Source organism: Chrysoperla carnea, chromosome 1 (assembly GCF_905475395.1).
Source record: "Chrysoperla carnea chromosome 1, inChrCarn1.1, whole genome shotgun sequence".
NCBI classification, from domain to species: Eukaryota; Metazoa; Arthropoda; class Insecta; order Neuroptera; family Chrysopidae; genus Chrysoperla; species Chrysoperla carnea.
This window is the reverse complement of record NC_058337.1, coordinates 115,464,521-115,483,410: the sequence shown is the minus strand read 5'-3', so window position 1 is coordinate 115,483,410 and position 18,890 is coordinate 115,464,521. Positions and strand designations below refer to the sequence as shown.

Here is an 18,890-nt window from a genome sequence, read left to right as displayed (position 1 = left end):
AATTTTAATTAGAAAAATTAATGTTAAACTACAAACTAATTGTTTTTTATTCAAATAGTGTGTGTGATATTAAAAAATACTCTAATAATGTTAATTATAAAAATATTTGCTCATATAAAAAATTATCAAACTAAAAAAAAATATACCTGGTGCAAAACTAATTAAATAATTACTGAAAATATTTCAATTAAGAGTGAATTCATCAATCTATTATCATTATTTTATTTTTAAAATTTTTTTTACAAGCTGAAAAAAAATGTAATCTGATTTAATAATAATTGTATAAAAAATTTCGTACAGTAGTTTTTTTGGGGTGTGTTTGTTTTTCGCGTAAATATTATTTTTTAATAAAATATAATTAAATCATGCAACTGTGTTTTGTGCATGTGTAATGTATTTTTGTTATTTTGTTTTATTCAAAAATAAATAGTTTGAGGAGCTTTATAAGGGGTTTTCTATTAAGAGTGAGACAACTTTAAAATTTAATTTAATTGATGAAATAGTTTTCAATTAAAAGTTTATTAATTGAAATTTCGAAAGTGTATTTTATCTTTTGTATTAGAAAAAGAATTTGATGATTATTTGGGTCATATATGAAACTAGTCGAATGCAACCCGCAGCTTGAGAAAAATTCTTCGATTACTAGACCGCATAGATTCAGTTCTCTATCATAGATGTATTTTGTGCTTATTATTATTAATTCGACCACTTCCTAGTAATAAGTTCCTGAGTCGATGCGGAGCGTTTTCGCTCATAGAACATATATATACCAAACCGTTATCAAATAAGCTTCCTAATGGTCGCACAAACGCTACAAACTGCTGGAAGACATTTCGACCTCTCCTTCCTAACGGAAAAGGTTTACATGGTTTGATTGGTATTAGCTGGGAAGGGAAGGCGGGATATGTCTGCTAAAATTACGTAACATTTGTGCGGTTGTTAGGGAACTTATTTGGCAAGAAGCAGAAACTTTTTAAATATTAACCCCCTTATTTCCCCCTTACACTCTGTCTCGAAAATGGCCGCGCTGCCCTATACATGTCTTAGGGAGAAAAAGCTCCACTTCGACTCAGAAGTTTATTTACCAAGCGGCAGAAATTTCATCAATAAAATAGTTTTACAAATCATATAAAAGTTTTACTAGCTCGAATTGAACCCACTTTTTGATAAAAAAAATTTAATTACTTTCTTTCGTAGCTCAAAATTTCAGTAATTCCCTAGTTTTAAGTTTTCACTTCTGTTGAGAGCTTCCATGACTGCTATTTTTTTTTTTTATTATAAATGTTGTATGAGAAAGTTGCTTTGAGTTAAAAGTACTTGTTCAATGTAACCAGAAGTAAATTATCATAGAATGGCTTGTTTATTACAAGTATATTACACGTTTTTCTGGATAATATAAGTGAAAGAAACCTTTCACGTCTTAACCTTAGTAAATTATGTTTTATTTATTCCTGAGGTTAAGTATTTTCATTCCACGTTTTTTTTCGTGTTATAAAATCATTTGCATACTGCTTTAAGTTATTTTCCTATGAACAGAAAATCGAGCAGGAAGAAAAAATTAAACCTACATTCCACATTCGTGAGAAAACGCACTCTTTCACTCCGTTTCAGATCCCAAATTCGTTATCGTTTTAATGGAAAATATAATTATACGTTGAAAATAGTAGCGAGCGTTATTTTCTATATAGGATTATATTTTAAAAGTTATTTCTGACAAACTCTATAAATAAATAAAAAGTTTTATTGTAAATTTTCCTCATAACTACTAATTATGAATGTGTTTTCAGTGTGGTTTAAATGTTTTAATATAAATAATAATATGTTTAGTAAATTTCATTTATGTTTAATGCAAATGTATATAAATGTGTTTATGTATATGTATTATGTATAATATGTTTCGCTAAAACTAAATAAAAATAAAAAAAATAAAAAATTAATATTTAAATATTTTAAATCTTTTTAAACATTCACAATGAACAACAATAATAATAACAACAACAAGTCAACAAGTTGTTCATTAAAAATTAATAAACTGTATATACTATAGAAAATCATCATGATTATTCAATAATTCAAACGATTGGGTAGTAGGTTTTGAGGGAGAGTGTAGTACCAGGTATCGAAATTTATATGTGTATTTATTCAAATGTTACAAGAGAGTCTTTATTCATAGTCTTATTATTTCTACATACTATGTATATTTTTGAGAATTTTAATATATCAGAGTTATAAATTCATGGTATAAGATATGTTATCATAATGTACCATGAATCACACCCTAATGTACCTAGAATAACCTTTGCAGTTCACTATAAGAAACACTATCACATAATGCATGTGAGAGAATTATAGAAATCCATACAAGTTTTTCTTACGTGATTCTCTAAACAATCAGTAAAAGCTTCAATTAGTATTTTTATCAGCGCGAGTAAATGAGACCTTCTTTATTTTTACTACGCTAACTTATACATCATAGGCCATAGCAAAGAAGAAAGGAATACAAAATTTGATGCGAACCTATTATCATGTATGATTGTTAAAATACGTTGTTTGATTTCTAAAACTTTACCTCCTCAATATTTTACGTTATGTTTAAAAATGAAATAGTCCCTAGCAAAATACTCACGAATAAGTAGTGATCTAGGTATTATAGTGGACTGGATTGAAAACTCAAAAGACGGGGATCAAATACCAAAAAAAACGAGTGCGCTATAGACCACAGGACAGAAGTATAACGTCTTTGGCTCCATCCTTATGTATGTAGGTATATGTATGAGTAATACAAATTTTTTTTTTTAAATATACATGAGCTGCTTTCGAACGCCAGTCTCCCGTATCGAAGTTCAGTGCTCTGCCACTAAGCTACTGGGTGTTTGTGTAAATATATTATATGAATATACTTATAGTATAACATTATGTTGTAATGTTGTTGCAACGTAACTCTCTCACTTTCTATCTTCACTAAATTATATTCCACTCTCAACTTGATCACACTTTTCGTAGCAAGCTTGATCACACATTTTCGTAACATTCTGATCATACATTCCCCAGTTTACTCCCCAAGGCAAGCATGCCTAGAGAAGTTTTACTTCAACAAAGATATTCATTCTATTGGTTGCTTGCCTTCTTCTAAGTTAACCGTGTCTCTATATAGCTGCTATATTCATCGATATATCGAGAAACTATGGAGAATGATTCAAGAGAAATTATTTCCGTGGTACTAAACATTACCCTACTTGTAAGCCTGTTGAATGGAAAACACATGAAACAACAATAATTGTGGATTAGTTTAGAGTAACTGTAGATATTGTAGTAGCAGAGAGAAAGTCTATGTGGTTTTATACCTATATCATTGTGATGATACCTTCTACGCCCGTACGTTCATTTCAAATGAATAATTTATTTATGAAAATAATAAATTATTTATTTAATTGTTTTCAATTATTTAAGGGTACATGCTGTTTATTTTGAATAGTTTCTTGTACAAATTATTCCTGTTTTAACAAACATTGCGCTGGATAAGAGATAGGGAGTAAATTTACGTTAATATGTTATTTTGAAGTTAATTTCTAAAATATCATAATGAAATTATTCTCGGTTTAAAGCACTGTTCTTTTTCAAGACTACGTTTTTTCCACCCTAGTGTACCTCGAATCACCCCTTATATGATTGTACCCTCATATGTCATTGTGTTTAAAAGTGTCATTTTTCGATATTCAATCTTAACTCCATGGAACCGCGACATTTAATATATGTGTTTGAAACTTTGAAAAATCTTCTTTATTCCCAATTGATCTGATATCTTTTTTGAGCGACTACCAACAGTTTGTACTGGTATTTTAAATGGCTCGGAATGAATTATAGGACGTTTTTTTGATAACAAAGGCGAAAATAATAGTTTACTTAATTTAGTGCGTATATATTATCATATGTCCGATGTACAACACGTTGCTTGATCCGAGGTACATCACAATGCACCGTTTGAACTTTACCTATTTTTAAAACTAGAAAATGGTATAATTCAAAATACCCATCAATAAGTAATGATTGAGATAGGCTGTGATTTAAACTACAAAAAATATTTTGTTAGCAAATAAATTCAATGTAAATTGTTTCAATCCTTTAATTTGTCAGGAAAATTTTCAAAAGAATTAAATTTGGTAGAAGTATTAAAAATTCAATTCACTTGTAGTTTATAAATTATATTATCTCAGTCCCATCACGAAATTCACAAAGCTTTTCAATTTCTTTTGTATTTTCGAAAGAAAATTGACGCAAGTACTCGTAAAATTGGTTTTATTCTTTATTATAATTGCATACTTTCTTTTATAACAAAACTATTGAAGCTAAGTAATATTCTTATTTTTAACAACTCATTTTATTTTAAAGAAAACTTTTGTGAAAAATCAAGAAAACTATTTCGTCTGTAGGGTTTACATCTAGTTTTATTTATTTTTTCTTAGGTTCCGAAGTAATAATGATATTTTTTCCTGTCGAGTATAATACACAAAAAATAAAGTTACAGGATCACATTTTTTTTATTACACTTTACAGATTCAACAAAGATGGAACACAAAAAAAAGTAGTACATCGCTTCTTATCGTTTTTTGATTGAACTAATTCACTTGGGAGGATAATAATAGTAGTTTGGTAAAAGATGTGATTATTACTAACCAACCGTCTCCAGAGTTAAAAGACGACGTACATTTATATAACTATATTGAAAAACCAATATCTTTATGTACAGGAGATTATAAATTTTAAGAAAGAAAATGTAGTACAATTACGGGTTTTAAGCTAAAACCACAGGACGAGTAGGTGATAGTAATGGTATCTCGTCTGTTCTCGTCTAGCCTTCGCTAAAAAAGCGATTTTTGGCATCTGAGCCAAAGGGATCACGAGATTACGTGTGTAGTTCATGTTCAGCATGTGCATGCGGGTGCAGCATTAAACTAATAATAACTTCTAACCCATAGATATATATTTTAAACATACATAATATAGTATGTCACATTTTGAGAGTTACATATTAACATATTTAGAAATCACTCTATATTTATAAATATATATAATACAGAAACATGGATATAACTATGTTGTCAAATAGTTATGAAATATATCAAATAGAGAAAATGATATTTTTGTTGAAAATATACTTTCTTTCCAAGTATATTAACATTTTTCATTTATTTGCAGGTAGAAAAAGGAGTAACGACGCTCTTCGAAAGAAAATATGACTCTCAATAACATCTTTAAAAATTCATTATCTGTCATGAGTATAAATTTAGTACCTTTCCCAACATTCTAACTAAAGAAAATACTCAAAAAAAAAGTTATTATTTTTGTCATTATAAAAATTATGACTTGTTTCTTGTCACAATAAGAAAAAATTTTCATTAAATTTTTTCAGATTATATGAGACACAAAATTCTTACAGTTAGCGATTTCGGGAACAATTTCTGGGGATCATTTTGAATGTTGTAGACATAACGCGCTTACCTTTATTTATTATTCCAAAGTTTTTTTGTCAATTTCATTGAAATTAAAATTTTTTTCACTTTAAATCCACTGATATTTGTTCAATTATTTTTCATTATGTAAAAAAGTAAAAAAGAGCCTTGATACATCAATGAGTGTGAGGGATTAAGCAATGTGTATAAGAAAGATAATATTAGGTGCCTCCTTGCATGAATTCAGTATAATAGAAGCAGTAAAAAGCAGTTAATGATATCTTTCTTATACACATTGCTCAGTGTGTATGTACTATCTCATACTCATTGATGTTCTAAGAGAAATGATTTAAAGAAAAGTATGAAAATGCAATTTTTGGACCCATTTCCAATCGGTTTTAAATTTAAGTTAAATAACCAATCTATATGAGATCAAGCATTTTCAGCTATTTGTTGATAATAACAGCTATTCGTTGATAAACGGCGCTCAAATTTAAGAAAAACAAATTTTAATAGTCATGTTTCGAAGTTAACAAAAATGTCATTTGTCGGATTAATAGGCAAGAAATGTTTTTGAAGGGATTCTAATAACTCGCCAATTGATTTGATTGGCCTTCAGATCTGAACTCGTCTAAATTTCAACAACATAGTTTTTGCGGTTGTTATAAAATCAATTTTTTTTTTAATTTATAAAAAATAAAACTGTTTTCATGAAAAATATTTTCCTATTGAATTTATAAAATATATAAAAACGCTTAAACAACATTTTTTTCTCAATGTTTTTATTTTTTTAAAGTTTTTTTTAAATTTATTTCGTTGGGATAAACAAAGACAGAATACTCTACTCTAGATAGCAAGAAAAAAAGAATCTTTTCTCATTATACTTTAGGTTTACGCTAGACTTAACACCAAAGGTTTACTTTAGTCTTCTAATCTTCTTTTATACATGTATGGGTTTTCTATAACTCTCAGTAACAGATATGTTTTTTATTTTTTTTAAATCATTTTCAGCAATCCGTACCGTTTCATAGTTTTTATAAGTTTGAGAAGTTTTAGATTCCAGACTGAAGGGTTAGATTAAAATAAGATTTAGATAATTAAAATTACATCCTCGTAGCCAAGAAAATGGGTAACAACTGTAAAATCCTTAAAATGTTTATTCCTGAAACTGCGAGTATCATAGAAATTTTTATTACGCAAGGTTCAAGCAGAAATAGAACGAGAACCTTATAAGGCCAAAAGGCGTAGTCTTTATGTCACCGGATTTGAATTGAAAATTAAACAAATGTGGTTTACTTTCTTCTTACGAACAGTAAAACATACTGAATATTCTTGTGTGCAGCTCTGCACTGCTATTGTGTACCAGTCTGAGTTTCCCGCCTCTAAGGCAGCCCAGAACTACTAATTTTCTTTAACTAACTTCTCATTCAGTTTCCAGAAATGATTATTATTAAATGGAGTATGGGGCAAGTATGAGGTATTTCCAGACTAATGTAGTGAAAAAGTTTATTTCAGGGCACTAATAAACTTGAAATGTCTAGACCCATCAGTGGAACTCCGCTTTTACGATGGCATTACTAAGACTTACTGTGACTGTCTTATGAGAGTATTCATTTCACTTTCAAGTAACAATTTGCTGATCTCTTGTTTGGTTCAGCCATTTTTTGACGTGTATGGTTTAAGAATTAATTATTCTAAAACGTCCTTGAGTACAAGACGGCAAGGTTTTATTGATGAGGAAAAATCAGTGTTTTTATTGATCATAAAAGTCTACTTATTGTTTATTTGTGTACGACTCCCAGGCAGCTACTTCAATTTTCTTTGCTTCACGCATCTACATTTAACCTACTTTAGAGTGTTTATAAATTCTGTAAAAGAAATCCAAAAATTTTCCCCAAAAATGTCTTTTTACTATCTTGCTTGATCGGACATTAAGGCAGATTATATAACATTTTTTGATAGGTTGTTAATTGCTAACTCTTCCGTAAAAATTATTTTCGGAAAAAAATCTGTCGATTGGTTTTTTATTTAATTAATCATTTAACAAATAAATTTTAACATGTTAATAATAGCAAATGTAATAAAAAGTAAAAATTTCTACTTTTATTCCTCAAATCCCGTACATTACGTTCCAATTTAATTAAAAGTCTGGCCTTAGAGTTTTGTAAATATCTTAATTAAAAAGATAAATATTTTCTTAATTAAAAAGAAGAAAATTTTCAAAAGATTTCTTTTAATAGCGATTTTAAAACGCTCACTTCTCTTTTTATCACTCAATAATGAAATCCATTAGTTGCTTTGTATTGACTCACACTTAATCCTGTTATTTTTTTCTATTTGAAATTTAAAAAAAGAACTGTTTTAGACATTTGGAAAACCAAACTATTTTTATTACTTTTTTGTTTGTATGTTAATGCAAGCGATGCATTTTATCTGTTCATAATACAAAATGTAATTTTATAGAGAAATATAATTAATTTATTTTATTAAAGCATATTTAATTTAAAATTATTTTATGATTGAAAAATTTGTTGATATCAGCGAATTATTATTATTTTATCATATATATATGATTTAAAATGAATTATTATTATTTACTTCGATTTTGTTTGAGAGTTGGGTTTTATACTCGAATTGTGTGACACGCATCATAAATTTTTAATAACATATTATTTTAAATCCATACTGCTTTGCATTACAAAAAATTAGTGAGCAGCAGAGGTCCATTGCTAAGGTCATATATTCTCCTTTATTTGGTGCTTATGATTATGATTTGTAAAACTCTATCCAAGCGTAAAATTTAAAAAACCGCGAAAGTTCTTGTTCTTTGTAACTTACTCAACTGACATACATTTTTTCATCTTTCTAGGTTAATTAAGAGGAAGTATACAACGCTGTAAAACAAGGGAAAGGGGAACTGGACAGCTGTCCAGACTTTTGCCCTTTTCAAAGTTTTTTTTTTGGCAATGACAAAACTTAACTCACCTATAAAACTCTTTTAAATTGAACATGGGTTGTAAGTTTTAGGTTTTAATATCCAAAATAATAGCCTTAACAATAATATTAACTTTTGATGCAGTGCAAAAGTCTATATTTTCGTAGAAAATGTAACCCAAAATCTGTTTTAGGTATAACTTCCTTGAACGGTTATAAACTATTCAAAATGGATTCAGAGTTATTGCAATTGAAATTTGAAATATTGCCCAAAGAAGTAAATGGTGATTCGAATTGAGTTCCTTAACTTTAAAAAAGATTACACAAAAGTATAAATTAAACAAATATGAAGTTATATGAAGTCAACCTCAGAATAAAATGAAAAAAGATGTCAGCAAAATGACTGTCTCTTGTCCTTCTGCAGCAGTTTATTCATTCGAGGTAATTAGCTATGACTGTATACAAGTTTTGGTGTGGTGGTCGTTTCGGCTATAGCTTGGCGGATGTAAGCACCCTTTAACTAATCAAAAGGAATTCAAGGATGTCAAAACCGAACATTTTCCTTGAAAATCGATATCCGTATTTACACAATTATGGTAGGTACTCTCTTTACTGTATACAAGGGAGTAAAAAGGATGTATGTTATGGCTATAACAATTATTCGATTATTATTTATTGGTTAGGTTTTATACATTTCGATTAGTCTATGTGCAATAAAAATATTTCTCATTGTTCAACAAAGTGCATTAGTGCATTCAAAATTGTTTAATGGTTCGCTATGTTCATAATCAATCAAGTTTTGCCCGGATAAATTGATTGACAGTTTTTTTTAGGTTTTTCACATTAGTTAAGAGAAATGAGTGTCTTATTTTCCTTCTTAAATTTGGTGTAAATTTTTAGGTAGATTTTGAATTTTCAAAAAGTTGAACGTGCATACTTTTGATTGAGGTGTATTTGGCCAAAATTGGATTAAGGATTTACGTGTAGATACAGATAATACTTCATACATATACAGATGAGTGTATTATCAGAAACTAATAATATATTTATTATATTTTAGTTCAATAAAAAGCATGCTAATAAATTTTAATACGACGTACTATCTGTGTATTATTTTCAACTTTTTAGTACACAATAGTCAACAAAAAACTATCTTTTGTTGTAAACATTTTTTACTACCAATGTTCATGAGTTATAAAAAAGTTTAAATAACATTGAGATTATAAAAAAATTTATTAACATTTTTTACAACGGTCTAGAGCTGCCATCTCTCCGATTTTGGGCTGGAGCTAATTATCATATTATAATAAAAATAATAGAAAATCTTCAAATTGCTGAACTTAAAATTATGTGAACTTGAAGATTCCGGTTTTGAAGAATTTTGAAGTTAGTAAAATACAAGATTCAAACAACGAAATTGGTATTAAACAAGTGAAAACAAACAATTAACTGAGCTAATTATTGAAATACCATGTATAGACAGTGTTGATGACGCAATCGTTTGTTTTTTGACGACAACGGTTTACAAGATGGGTGCAACGGATCCAAGACCCTTATGTTGCTCATTTAGGAACTTGACCTCATTTTTACGTCCTGGGCACGCTGTAAAAATTTCAACCAGATATATTTTTTCGTTTTTGAGTTGACAGACGGACGGATGGACGGACAGCCAGGAAATGGACTAATTAGATGATATTATGAATACCTATATTAAAATTTTGTTGGTAGCATCAATATTTTTAAGCGTTACAAACTTGGGACTAAACTTAGTATACCTTGTATATTACATATATACATGGTATAAAAAAAATTTTTTTTAACTCAGACGAGAGAAATATATGGACAGAATTGTTAAGCAGTGTTTGAGGGAAAAAAAATTTCAAACAAATTTTCCATTCATTGAGAAAACGAAGTTGATTCTTCTCCTTAAAATATCCTCCATTAAGGAAAATAGGGATATAAATTGTATTTTTTATTCTAGAGAGCAAAACTGTACCTTGTTGTGGCAGCTACGTGTTAAAAGCCTCCATATACAGTTAAAGTCCGTGTGAAGAGGATGTATAAGACTATAATTTTAAGAAAACTTTAAATATCCATTTTACTACTAAAAAAAAAACAACAACAACTTTTAATACGTCACTGTAAAAGAATTAATTTTTCTTTTCTTTTTCAAATATAAAAACTATAAAATTTTTATAATGTTTAATATCCTTTTTTTATATTTTAATAATGAACTTTATAGCTTTTTATGATTTTCCTTTTGTGACGGATAAAATTGTAGGATATTGTTTTTTTTTTATGGGTATTCCTTTTTCTATATATATATATATAACGGTACTAGTACCACAAGTCAAGAGGTATTAGATATAAGTTCCAGTTACTTTTTATCGTATCTGTAAATAGAGCTATAAAAATGTGATATGTATTGAATTTGAATAGTAACTAAGTAGTCAACTGGGTTATAGTTTTAGAAGGATTTTTTTTTTCTTTTATATTTTTCTAATTTTTTTTTACACTTATATTCCTTTATATGGTGTCGTTATTTATTCAGAGGGAAATAGAAACACGTGAAAATTAAAACGTTTCAATATTCATCGTTATAATGAAAATTAAAGTGTTTTCGTAGTTTTCCCTTAATACTACCTGGATTTTTCGATGTTGTTATCTTTACATTGGGTGATCAATTTGGGGTATATATTTTTAACTTGAAATCAAAACAAGTTAAAATAAATAATTGACTGAGTTAACTGTTGAAATACCATGCATAGACTGTGTTGAATACACTGCCACATTACACATACATACATGTTACACAAATATAACTGATATTCCCATATAATACATAGAATTTGCGCTCCCATGGGTAAACAGTGATGTTTACGAAAAAATGTGTCAAACAAAAGTTGTTTATTTTTTCATAAGGAACATTTTTTTGTTTAAACTTTTGTTTTATCTCTAACGGTTTACAAAATGAGTCCTACGGACCCAAGACCAATTTACCTATGTTGCTCATTTACGAACTCGACATCACTTTTTACGCCCTAAGCACGCTAAACAAATTTCTGCTTGATATCTCTTTTCGTTTTGAAGTAATCGTAATGACAGACGGACAGACGACAGACGACATTCGACAGACAGACAGACAGACAACCGGACTCATTAAGTGGACTCAATAGTGATTTTATGAACACCTATACCAAAATTTCGTTGATAGCATAAATATTTTTAAGCGTTACAAACTTGGGACTAAACTTAGTTTACCTTGGTATATTAAATATACATGGTATAAAAATTGTATCAGATACCGAACTGAACCCCCGGACAAAAAAAAAGGGTGTTATAAGTTTGACCGCTATTTGTGCGCGTCAGTGGCATCGTAGTGCTTAAACGGATGAACCGATTTTAATTTTTTTGGTTTCGTTTGAATGGTAATTTAACGAGGAGTATTCTTAGCTATGATTAAAGTGCGTGTTAAGGGTTCTGAATACGAAAAATATGTCGTGGGTTTTTTAAACTTTGTAAATTTCATTTTTAATTAGTTTCTAATCGTTAAAAGAAGTCATTTTGATTCACATTAGACAGTTTAAAAAAAATCTGATTACTACTTTTTATAATTTTGATAAATTATTAAAAAAAATTTATAAAAATAAAAGTATTAAAAATAATTTAATTCAATTTTTGATTTTAATAAATGTAAAAGGCAAATAATAATATTAAAGGATTTTATCTTGATTCAATATTTGACATCCACCAATTTTTCTATTCAAAAACTTTTTTGGTGGAATAAAGCTATTATTATTAGAGAAGACAAAAGATGTGTTGTAAAAATATTTGGAATGGGTGGCTAAAAGACTCAACAACGGGTGTGAAAACCAATTTTGAAAGGGGTGGGGGTAGTGACAACAGTATAAACTTATATATACGTACAGAATAAATTATTTTATGTTGTTTGTTTTATATTCGTGTTGTCTGTTCGTATTCTTCTAGTTCGAAAAATGTCGATGACATATATATTTTGTGTGGTATATACTGTGTGTAACAAAAAGAGTGGAATTTCATACTAATGGTCTGGAAGAAATATGGGAAAAATCCTCGCAAGATGGCTGCCTCGAGTCCTACCTTAATCGAGTCCTACATAAATGAGGAGAAATATAAACTTCCAAAATTGGACCTATCATACAGTTTGCGCAAAGCTTTTCAAAAAAAGTTGATGAAGGAGTTTCATGAAGGTTTGCGAACGAAATTCAACACTCTCTCATCTCAAGAACAGGTAGACCTATGTTAACTTTTTCTGAAAAATTAATTTGGTAATGTCCTTTTCTTGAATAATAAACAGTGTTTTGAGTTTTGATCAAAATAAATAATCGAAAAAAAATTAGAATTATGTCAAGTAAAAAACCTCTTAAGTACACCATACCAAAGCTTACCATTTTTTAAAGGTATGGTTATCGATAAAAGTTAAAACTACGACTAATATAATATATAGTGAAGTCTAGTTTTGTACGATTCGGTATTTTGTTACCTCCGGTACCTATAGTAACACGACAACTTTAATGTCATGTCGCGCTTTTTGAAAAAAATAAATTTATTTCAGTTACATTTTTCATTAAAAAAAATTACTTTTCTTTCTGTCTCGCTTGAGTCACGTAAAAATTAGAATATTATTTTATAAATGTATGAACATTAATATTAAATTTTTCATTTAAAAATAATTCCTTTTTTCCAAATGCGTCTGTCTCTAGAAAATTATCCGGTATATTCTAGTTACATTTTGGCAAGTGTTAAACATTCAAAAACACTGAAAGTAATCGTATTTCGTATCTCCAACAAGTTATCTTCTATTAAATTTTTCGAAATAACTTTCTAATCTACAAACTTTATTTTTTAATCGATTTAAATAAAAGAAATAATTTTTTTGCTCTAGAATTTTGAATGCTTTTCTCTTTTTCGTGTCTCGTTTAAATTAATTTCACAAAATTTTCTTCTAAAAATATAAGTTGCAACTGCCATCATAATTTAAAAGACTCTTTCTCCAACATTTTTCCAAATGCTTTTTATTTGCGTTAATTCCGAATCCATCTTATAAATCTTTTTACGATATTAGAGAATCAAACTCCGATACAGTGATGAATTATGTTGCACCCAATAATTATTATTTTCTTCTTAAAAAAATATTAAAAATTAACTATATCAAAGTTAATAAAAAGTTTTGTAAGCTCGCGAAAACAACTTTTACACATTTAAATTAATTTTAAATTTTATGAGAATGAAGAAATTTCTTTTTTATGAACGTAAAATTTTGGTTTTTTGACATTTAAACTTAAGATGGGAGTTTAATAACTTTTGCAACTTATACACATAGGGAAATGGGCTATTCTGATTTATTATTGTGTCCACCTGTTTTCATGAAACTTTTTTTTTTAAATTCAAAAAGAACAAAATTACTTTTGGGTAATATTTTTCGAATAGCAGTGTACCTACTACAGTAACAATATTTGTTCATAAATTTTAATAATTAGAATTTCTTTTTGTGCTTTTTAAAATATATTTGAAACATTTTTAACTTTAAACAAAGTATAATTTTCAATTAAAATAAGACTGTTTAACTCTCCCCTATACCAAAAGGTATATTTTATACTATTCTCCATTATACTCAATAGGCTTTGAATAATGCATGACGACTTTCTAGTGAAAATTATTTAATTTTCTCATTCATATATTAATAATGAAAAGAAAAAAAGAATTTAAAATTTTCCTCTGTGTTTAAAGTGTATAATATTTTGTGTGCGCTTGTGTGTGTTGACATTTATAAAGCTTCATTTACAATATAAACTTTCTTAAATATTAACTAACATGATATTTTAAGATTATGCAGAGATTGTAAATGAAGCTTAACAAATGTATTTATTCTGTTATAAATTAACTACAAAATTATTTTATTCTAAAGTTTGATAAGAATATATTCTTTAAAATAAAGATTATAATTCGATATACATAGTGAAATTAGAAAGTAAATATTGATTCTGAGGTTTTCTTAAATAAAATTTTTAGATATTGTTACGAAATTTTGATATGTATGTATTTTCGATAATCGTAAATTATTATGAATTTTATGGATAAAACTTTTTGGTAAGTTTAATTTTCTTTCATTGCATGGTGACCTATTTATATTACATTTCAAATTCTAACAGCAACTTTTTTTGTGTAATTTTAAGAATTTTCAAAAACAGAAGTATTAAGCATGGCATGGAGGAATTTTGAAAGAAGAATTTGTAATAATACCAAACTCAAACGCTTCCATTATAATACTTTTCCGAAATAAACTCAATTAAAAAAAATTTTAAAAGGGATAATACATACTCGCCAACATTCATTGCCAGGAAAATGAGAGTTTGATGACTAGAAAATGAAATGTAAGGTTAATATTACACCCGAACGAAATTTCGAGAAAACGAAAACGGTGACGTTTTACGGGGTAACTTAGCAATGAACAAAATCGACAAATATACCTATGTTTTTTTTCATGATGTTTGTTACTTATCTGGTTTGGGGTTTATTTATGATGGATGACGAGCGAATAGGTATAATCCGGTAAAAATAGTTCTGTTTCTGAAGATAGCCAGATGTTTCTGTTAGTACAACCCTTATGGTACACCCATTGAACTTTGTCAGATGATGAAAATAGTTTTTTATAACTGTCTAAACTTCTTCAGTATTAATTATATGCTATAGTTTAAATACTTGTTTTCTATCCAAAGTAAATATAAGATTTACAGAAACGATGACCCGAAGATAAATTATTGTTTAAGTGATTTTGTACAACTCAACTAATTATCAAAATTTATAGTTTCTTAATACTAACAGAAAAATTTCAAGTTAATTTTTCTCCTCCTGTCAACGACCTTATTTCTATGCACCGCGTAGAATCATCATCATATTGCTATCATCTTAAATTCACGAGAATTGGTGAACGAATAAATGACCTTGAAAACACGGAAACAAATGTGTACACACTGACATCCAAATCGGAGTGGTGTTAATATATTCTCCTGATCATGAAACATACAGTTTTATTAAAAATGTCGATTTGGATTTTCAGATCCATTACAAGAACCTCACTATATTGGGAAGTTAATTTTCATTTAACATCAAAAATCTTTGTATGATTTAACTACACTCCGTAACTACACTAATTTTGTGTTCTAAATCACATGTATATCGAATTTCTTGAAGATTTGGCACAAAATCAATTGATCAATGTATCACTAGATTTCGAACCAATTCTATTCGTATAATCTCTAATTACAGTAGAGTTTGAAGTAATGCCAATCCTTAATTCAATCTCCACATGTAAATAAAAAACTAGCTATCGTTGTAAACAGTGCAAAAATTCAAAATAATACGTGCAAGTAAAATTGATTTCGAACTGATTTTTTTACTAGTTTGAAAAGTAATTTTTCTGGTTAATAATAATATTCTAGGTAATTCTGATTAAAAACGCAAGACAGACAGCATATCATCATATCCAGCAGGAGAGCAGCAGAGCTGAAAGAATGGATTAGTTAAATTCACACTGACCTCCTCATCACCTACCTCGGCCTTCTTGGCCTTGGGGTCGGCCACCTGAAGTGTCTCATCCGGGGGCAACCTCCATGAGTTGCGGTCCGCGTGTACATTGGCGTGCATGGCGTTACCGCCACCGCCTTAATATCTCTCGCACCCGTCGCCACTGCGTTCTGACTACTCCAGTGGGTGGTAATATCACAAACCACCCTTACAATACTCTGTTCGAGACGTTTTAATATTTTTATTCTGCGTTTTGTTTTGTTGTTGTTGTTGTTGATGATTTTGTTATTTATCACCTTCGCAGTTTTCTTTCTTTGTTTGTAGCACCGCTTTCACTGTTTTTCTGAAGTATGGTTACTGATCTGAAATATAGAAACAAAACAATTGCAATTTTAGATATGTTTTAGGAATTGTTGTTATAAATTATTTTTTAAAATTTGAATCCAAATTTTTTTTCTAGATTTTTCAAATAGTATCTCAGAAAATAAAATTGGAAAACGCCCTATATTTAATAATATCTCCCTATATTTAATTTAGGTAAGGTTCCCAATTTTTTTGCAGTGCGTATTCAAAATAATGCTTATGATCTATGGTAAACCCCACTTTTCGATAGAATTTAATGAACTTTTTTTTTAACACATTAAGAATAGGGTTACTATTAAATCCCAAAGTTTCAGAAACTTTGACCGCTTAAAAAAAAAAAAAAAAATATATATATATATATATATATATATACTGATCAACACACATCGCTGTGTCTAGAAGCCTGAAATTTTGTACACACGTTCCTTGAATGACGTAAGTGAGCACTAAGATTTTTGGAAATTCATCCCTTAAAGAATTAAAAGGGGAATGTGAATTTCGTATATAGGAAACCCATGTAAATAATTTTATAGACAAATATAGATCAACGGTTGCATGTTTGTAATGTTACCAAGGTTTTGCTAGCTTCATGTGGTTTATAATATTTACAGAGAATTTCTGCTATCTTTCTGCAATATTTGGATCGATTTTAGTCCGTATCTCAAAAACCATTCTACCAGCCGTCAAATGCAACCGATTTTTGTACTTTTTGGGTCAAAATTACCTTATATACTGAGTTTTATAGAAATTGGAGATTCAAAAAATTTATCGATTTTTTGCAATTTTTTTAAGTGACCCCTTTGAAAAAATCGAGAAAAATGCAAAAAAAATTTGTTTTCGAATTTGATAAAACTCGGTGGATGGGGTAATTTTGATCCAAAAAGTAAAAAAATATGGTTAATTTAATGATTGGATGCAGAGTTTCTGAGATATCGCAATATTTGAATCGATTTTAGTCCGTATCTCAAAAACTATTCGACCAGTCGTCAAATGCACCCGACTTTGCACTTTTTGAGTCAAAATTACCTTATATACTGAGTTTTATCGAAATTTGAGGTTAAAAATTTTTTCGATATTTTGCAATTTTTTTAAGGGATTTGATGAAACTCCGTTGATGGGTCAATTTTGATCCAAAAGGTATAAAAATCAGGCTAATTTAATGATTCTACCTATAGAAACAATATCAGCGAGTATCATGGGCAAAACTTCATTTTCAAAAAAGTTAGAGTTCACCACCAAAAAATTAAAATTCATAAAATTGTTAACAAAAGGGTGGATAAGTGAGGACTATAACGTGATAGTCTAAAGGAGAAATTTCCCAGCAAAGCGGGCAGGTATCTGTTAGTTAATGAATAATTTCCCCATTTTGATAATTTATTTCAAATAATATCTCGAATACAAAACGACGTGGTGCAATTTTTTTATATTGCTAAAAAACAATATTCGATTTTAAGAAAAAAATGCTATGTTTTCGTTCTCTAAGTGAGTAGCACATTAGCAAATCATCTTAAAGGACGATTTAAAATTAAAAAGACACAATAGTCCGTATCATAGGTAAAAAACAAGGATCAAGAAAGACGATAGAGGATAGAGAAAATAAATATTTCCAGAGTAAGGTGACCGTTAGGCTTTGAATGTGATCCAACAATATAGAACGGCTCTTTTTAAAATGTATATATAGCTAAGCCGATTCATAGTCCACCAATAAATAACATTCATTCTAGAGCTCTTCTTCTCAATGCGTTCGATATTAAAGTTTATGAAAAATAAATCCTATATCGAAAAAAAAAACATAACAGAAATCGAAAAACAAAAAAAATGAAACTTTTAATTCTTCATTATTTGTTTGTTCCTATATTATTTGCTCCGATCCGATTCGATTTTATTCATTCCAATTTGTTTTTTTTCCTCGTTTCTATGTTGTTGTTGTTTTCGAATAGATATAGAAGAGAAGTATTATTTGTAACATAAATAGCATCACACACAAATATAATTTGTTACAAACGAACATAACAACACACAAAAACAAGAAGCACAAAAAAAAAGAAGCAAACATACTATACATTCATACACCGGTTATAGTAATGATCTGTATCTATCTTTGTCGAACAAAAACATTCACAAAACAATTTAATTAGAGAGTTAAAAGTGATTTTGTTATATATCTGTATTTGTGAATTTAATTCGATGGTAGAAAGTTTTGTGACAGTGATGTCTATCAAGTTAGAAATGGTTATATAATATATATTTCGTATGAATTCGATTATATTAGAAAATATTTCATATAATATTACTGCTCTTTTTTCTGCTCTTAAGAAGTCTCTCTCTTATAAGAGATTTCTGTATTTTCTTTGGCATAGGAAATGGAAACTCTTATAAGAAATCATCTTCTAATTTGTATAATTGAAAACTATTTATAATATTTTGTAATATTTTCGAGGTGAATTCAATAATTACACATCTCACTTTGTTGGAAGCGTCGTAAAGAGTTGAATACTCGTGTAATGAAGATGGCGGAAACGAGTATTATTTGCACCCTGCATGAGCTAGATTACAAGAGTTTCCATGGTAATGACA

The 18,890-nt window shown here is 28.6% G+C and overlaps 1 protein-coding gene across 1 annotated transcript in view; it reads right to left on the bottom strand.

Annotated features, from left to right (window-relative positions):
• Positions 1-18,890, bottom strand: part of LOC123290768 (inactive dipeptidyl peptidase 10) — a 325,130-nt gene that overhangs the window by 60,438 nt on the left and 245,802 nt on the right. Inside the window, exon 2 of the mRNA XM_044871071.1 lies at positions 15,963-16,312. Coding sequence (XP_044727006.1) covers positions 15,963-16,070 — 108 coding nt within the window. The 5' untranslated portion in view covers positions 16,071-16,312. The remainder of the gene's footprint in view (positions 1-15,962; positions 16,313-18,890) is intronic.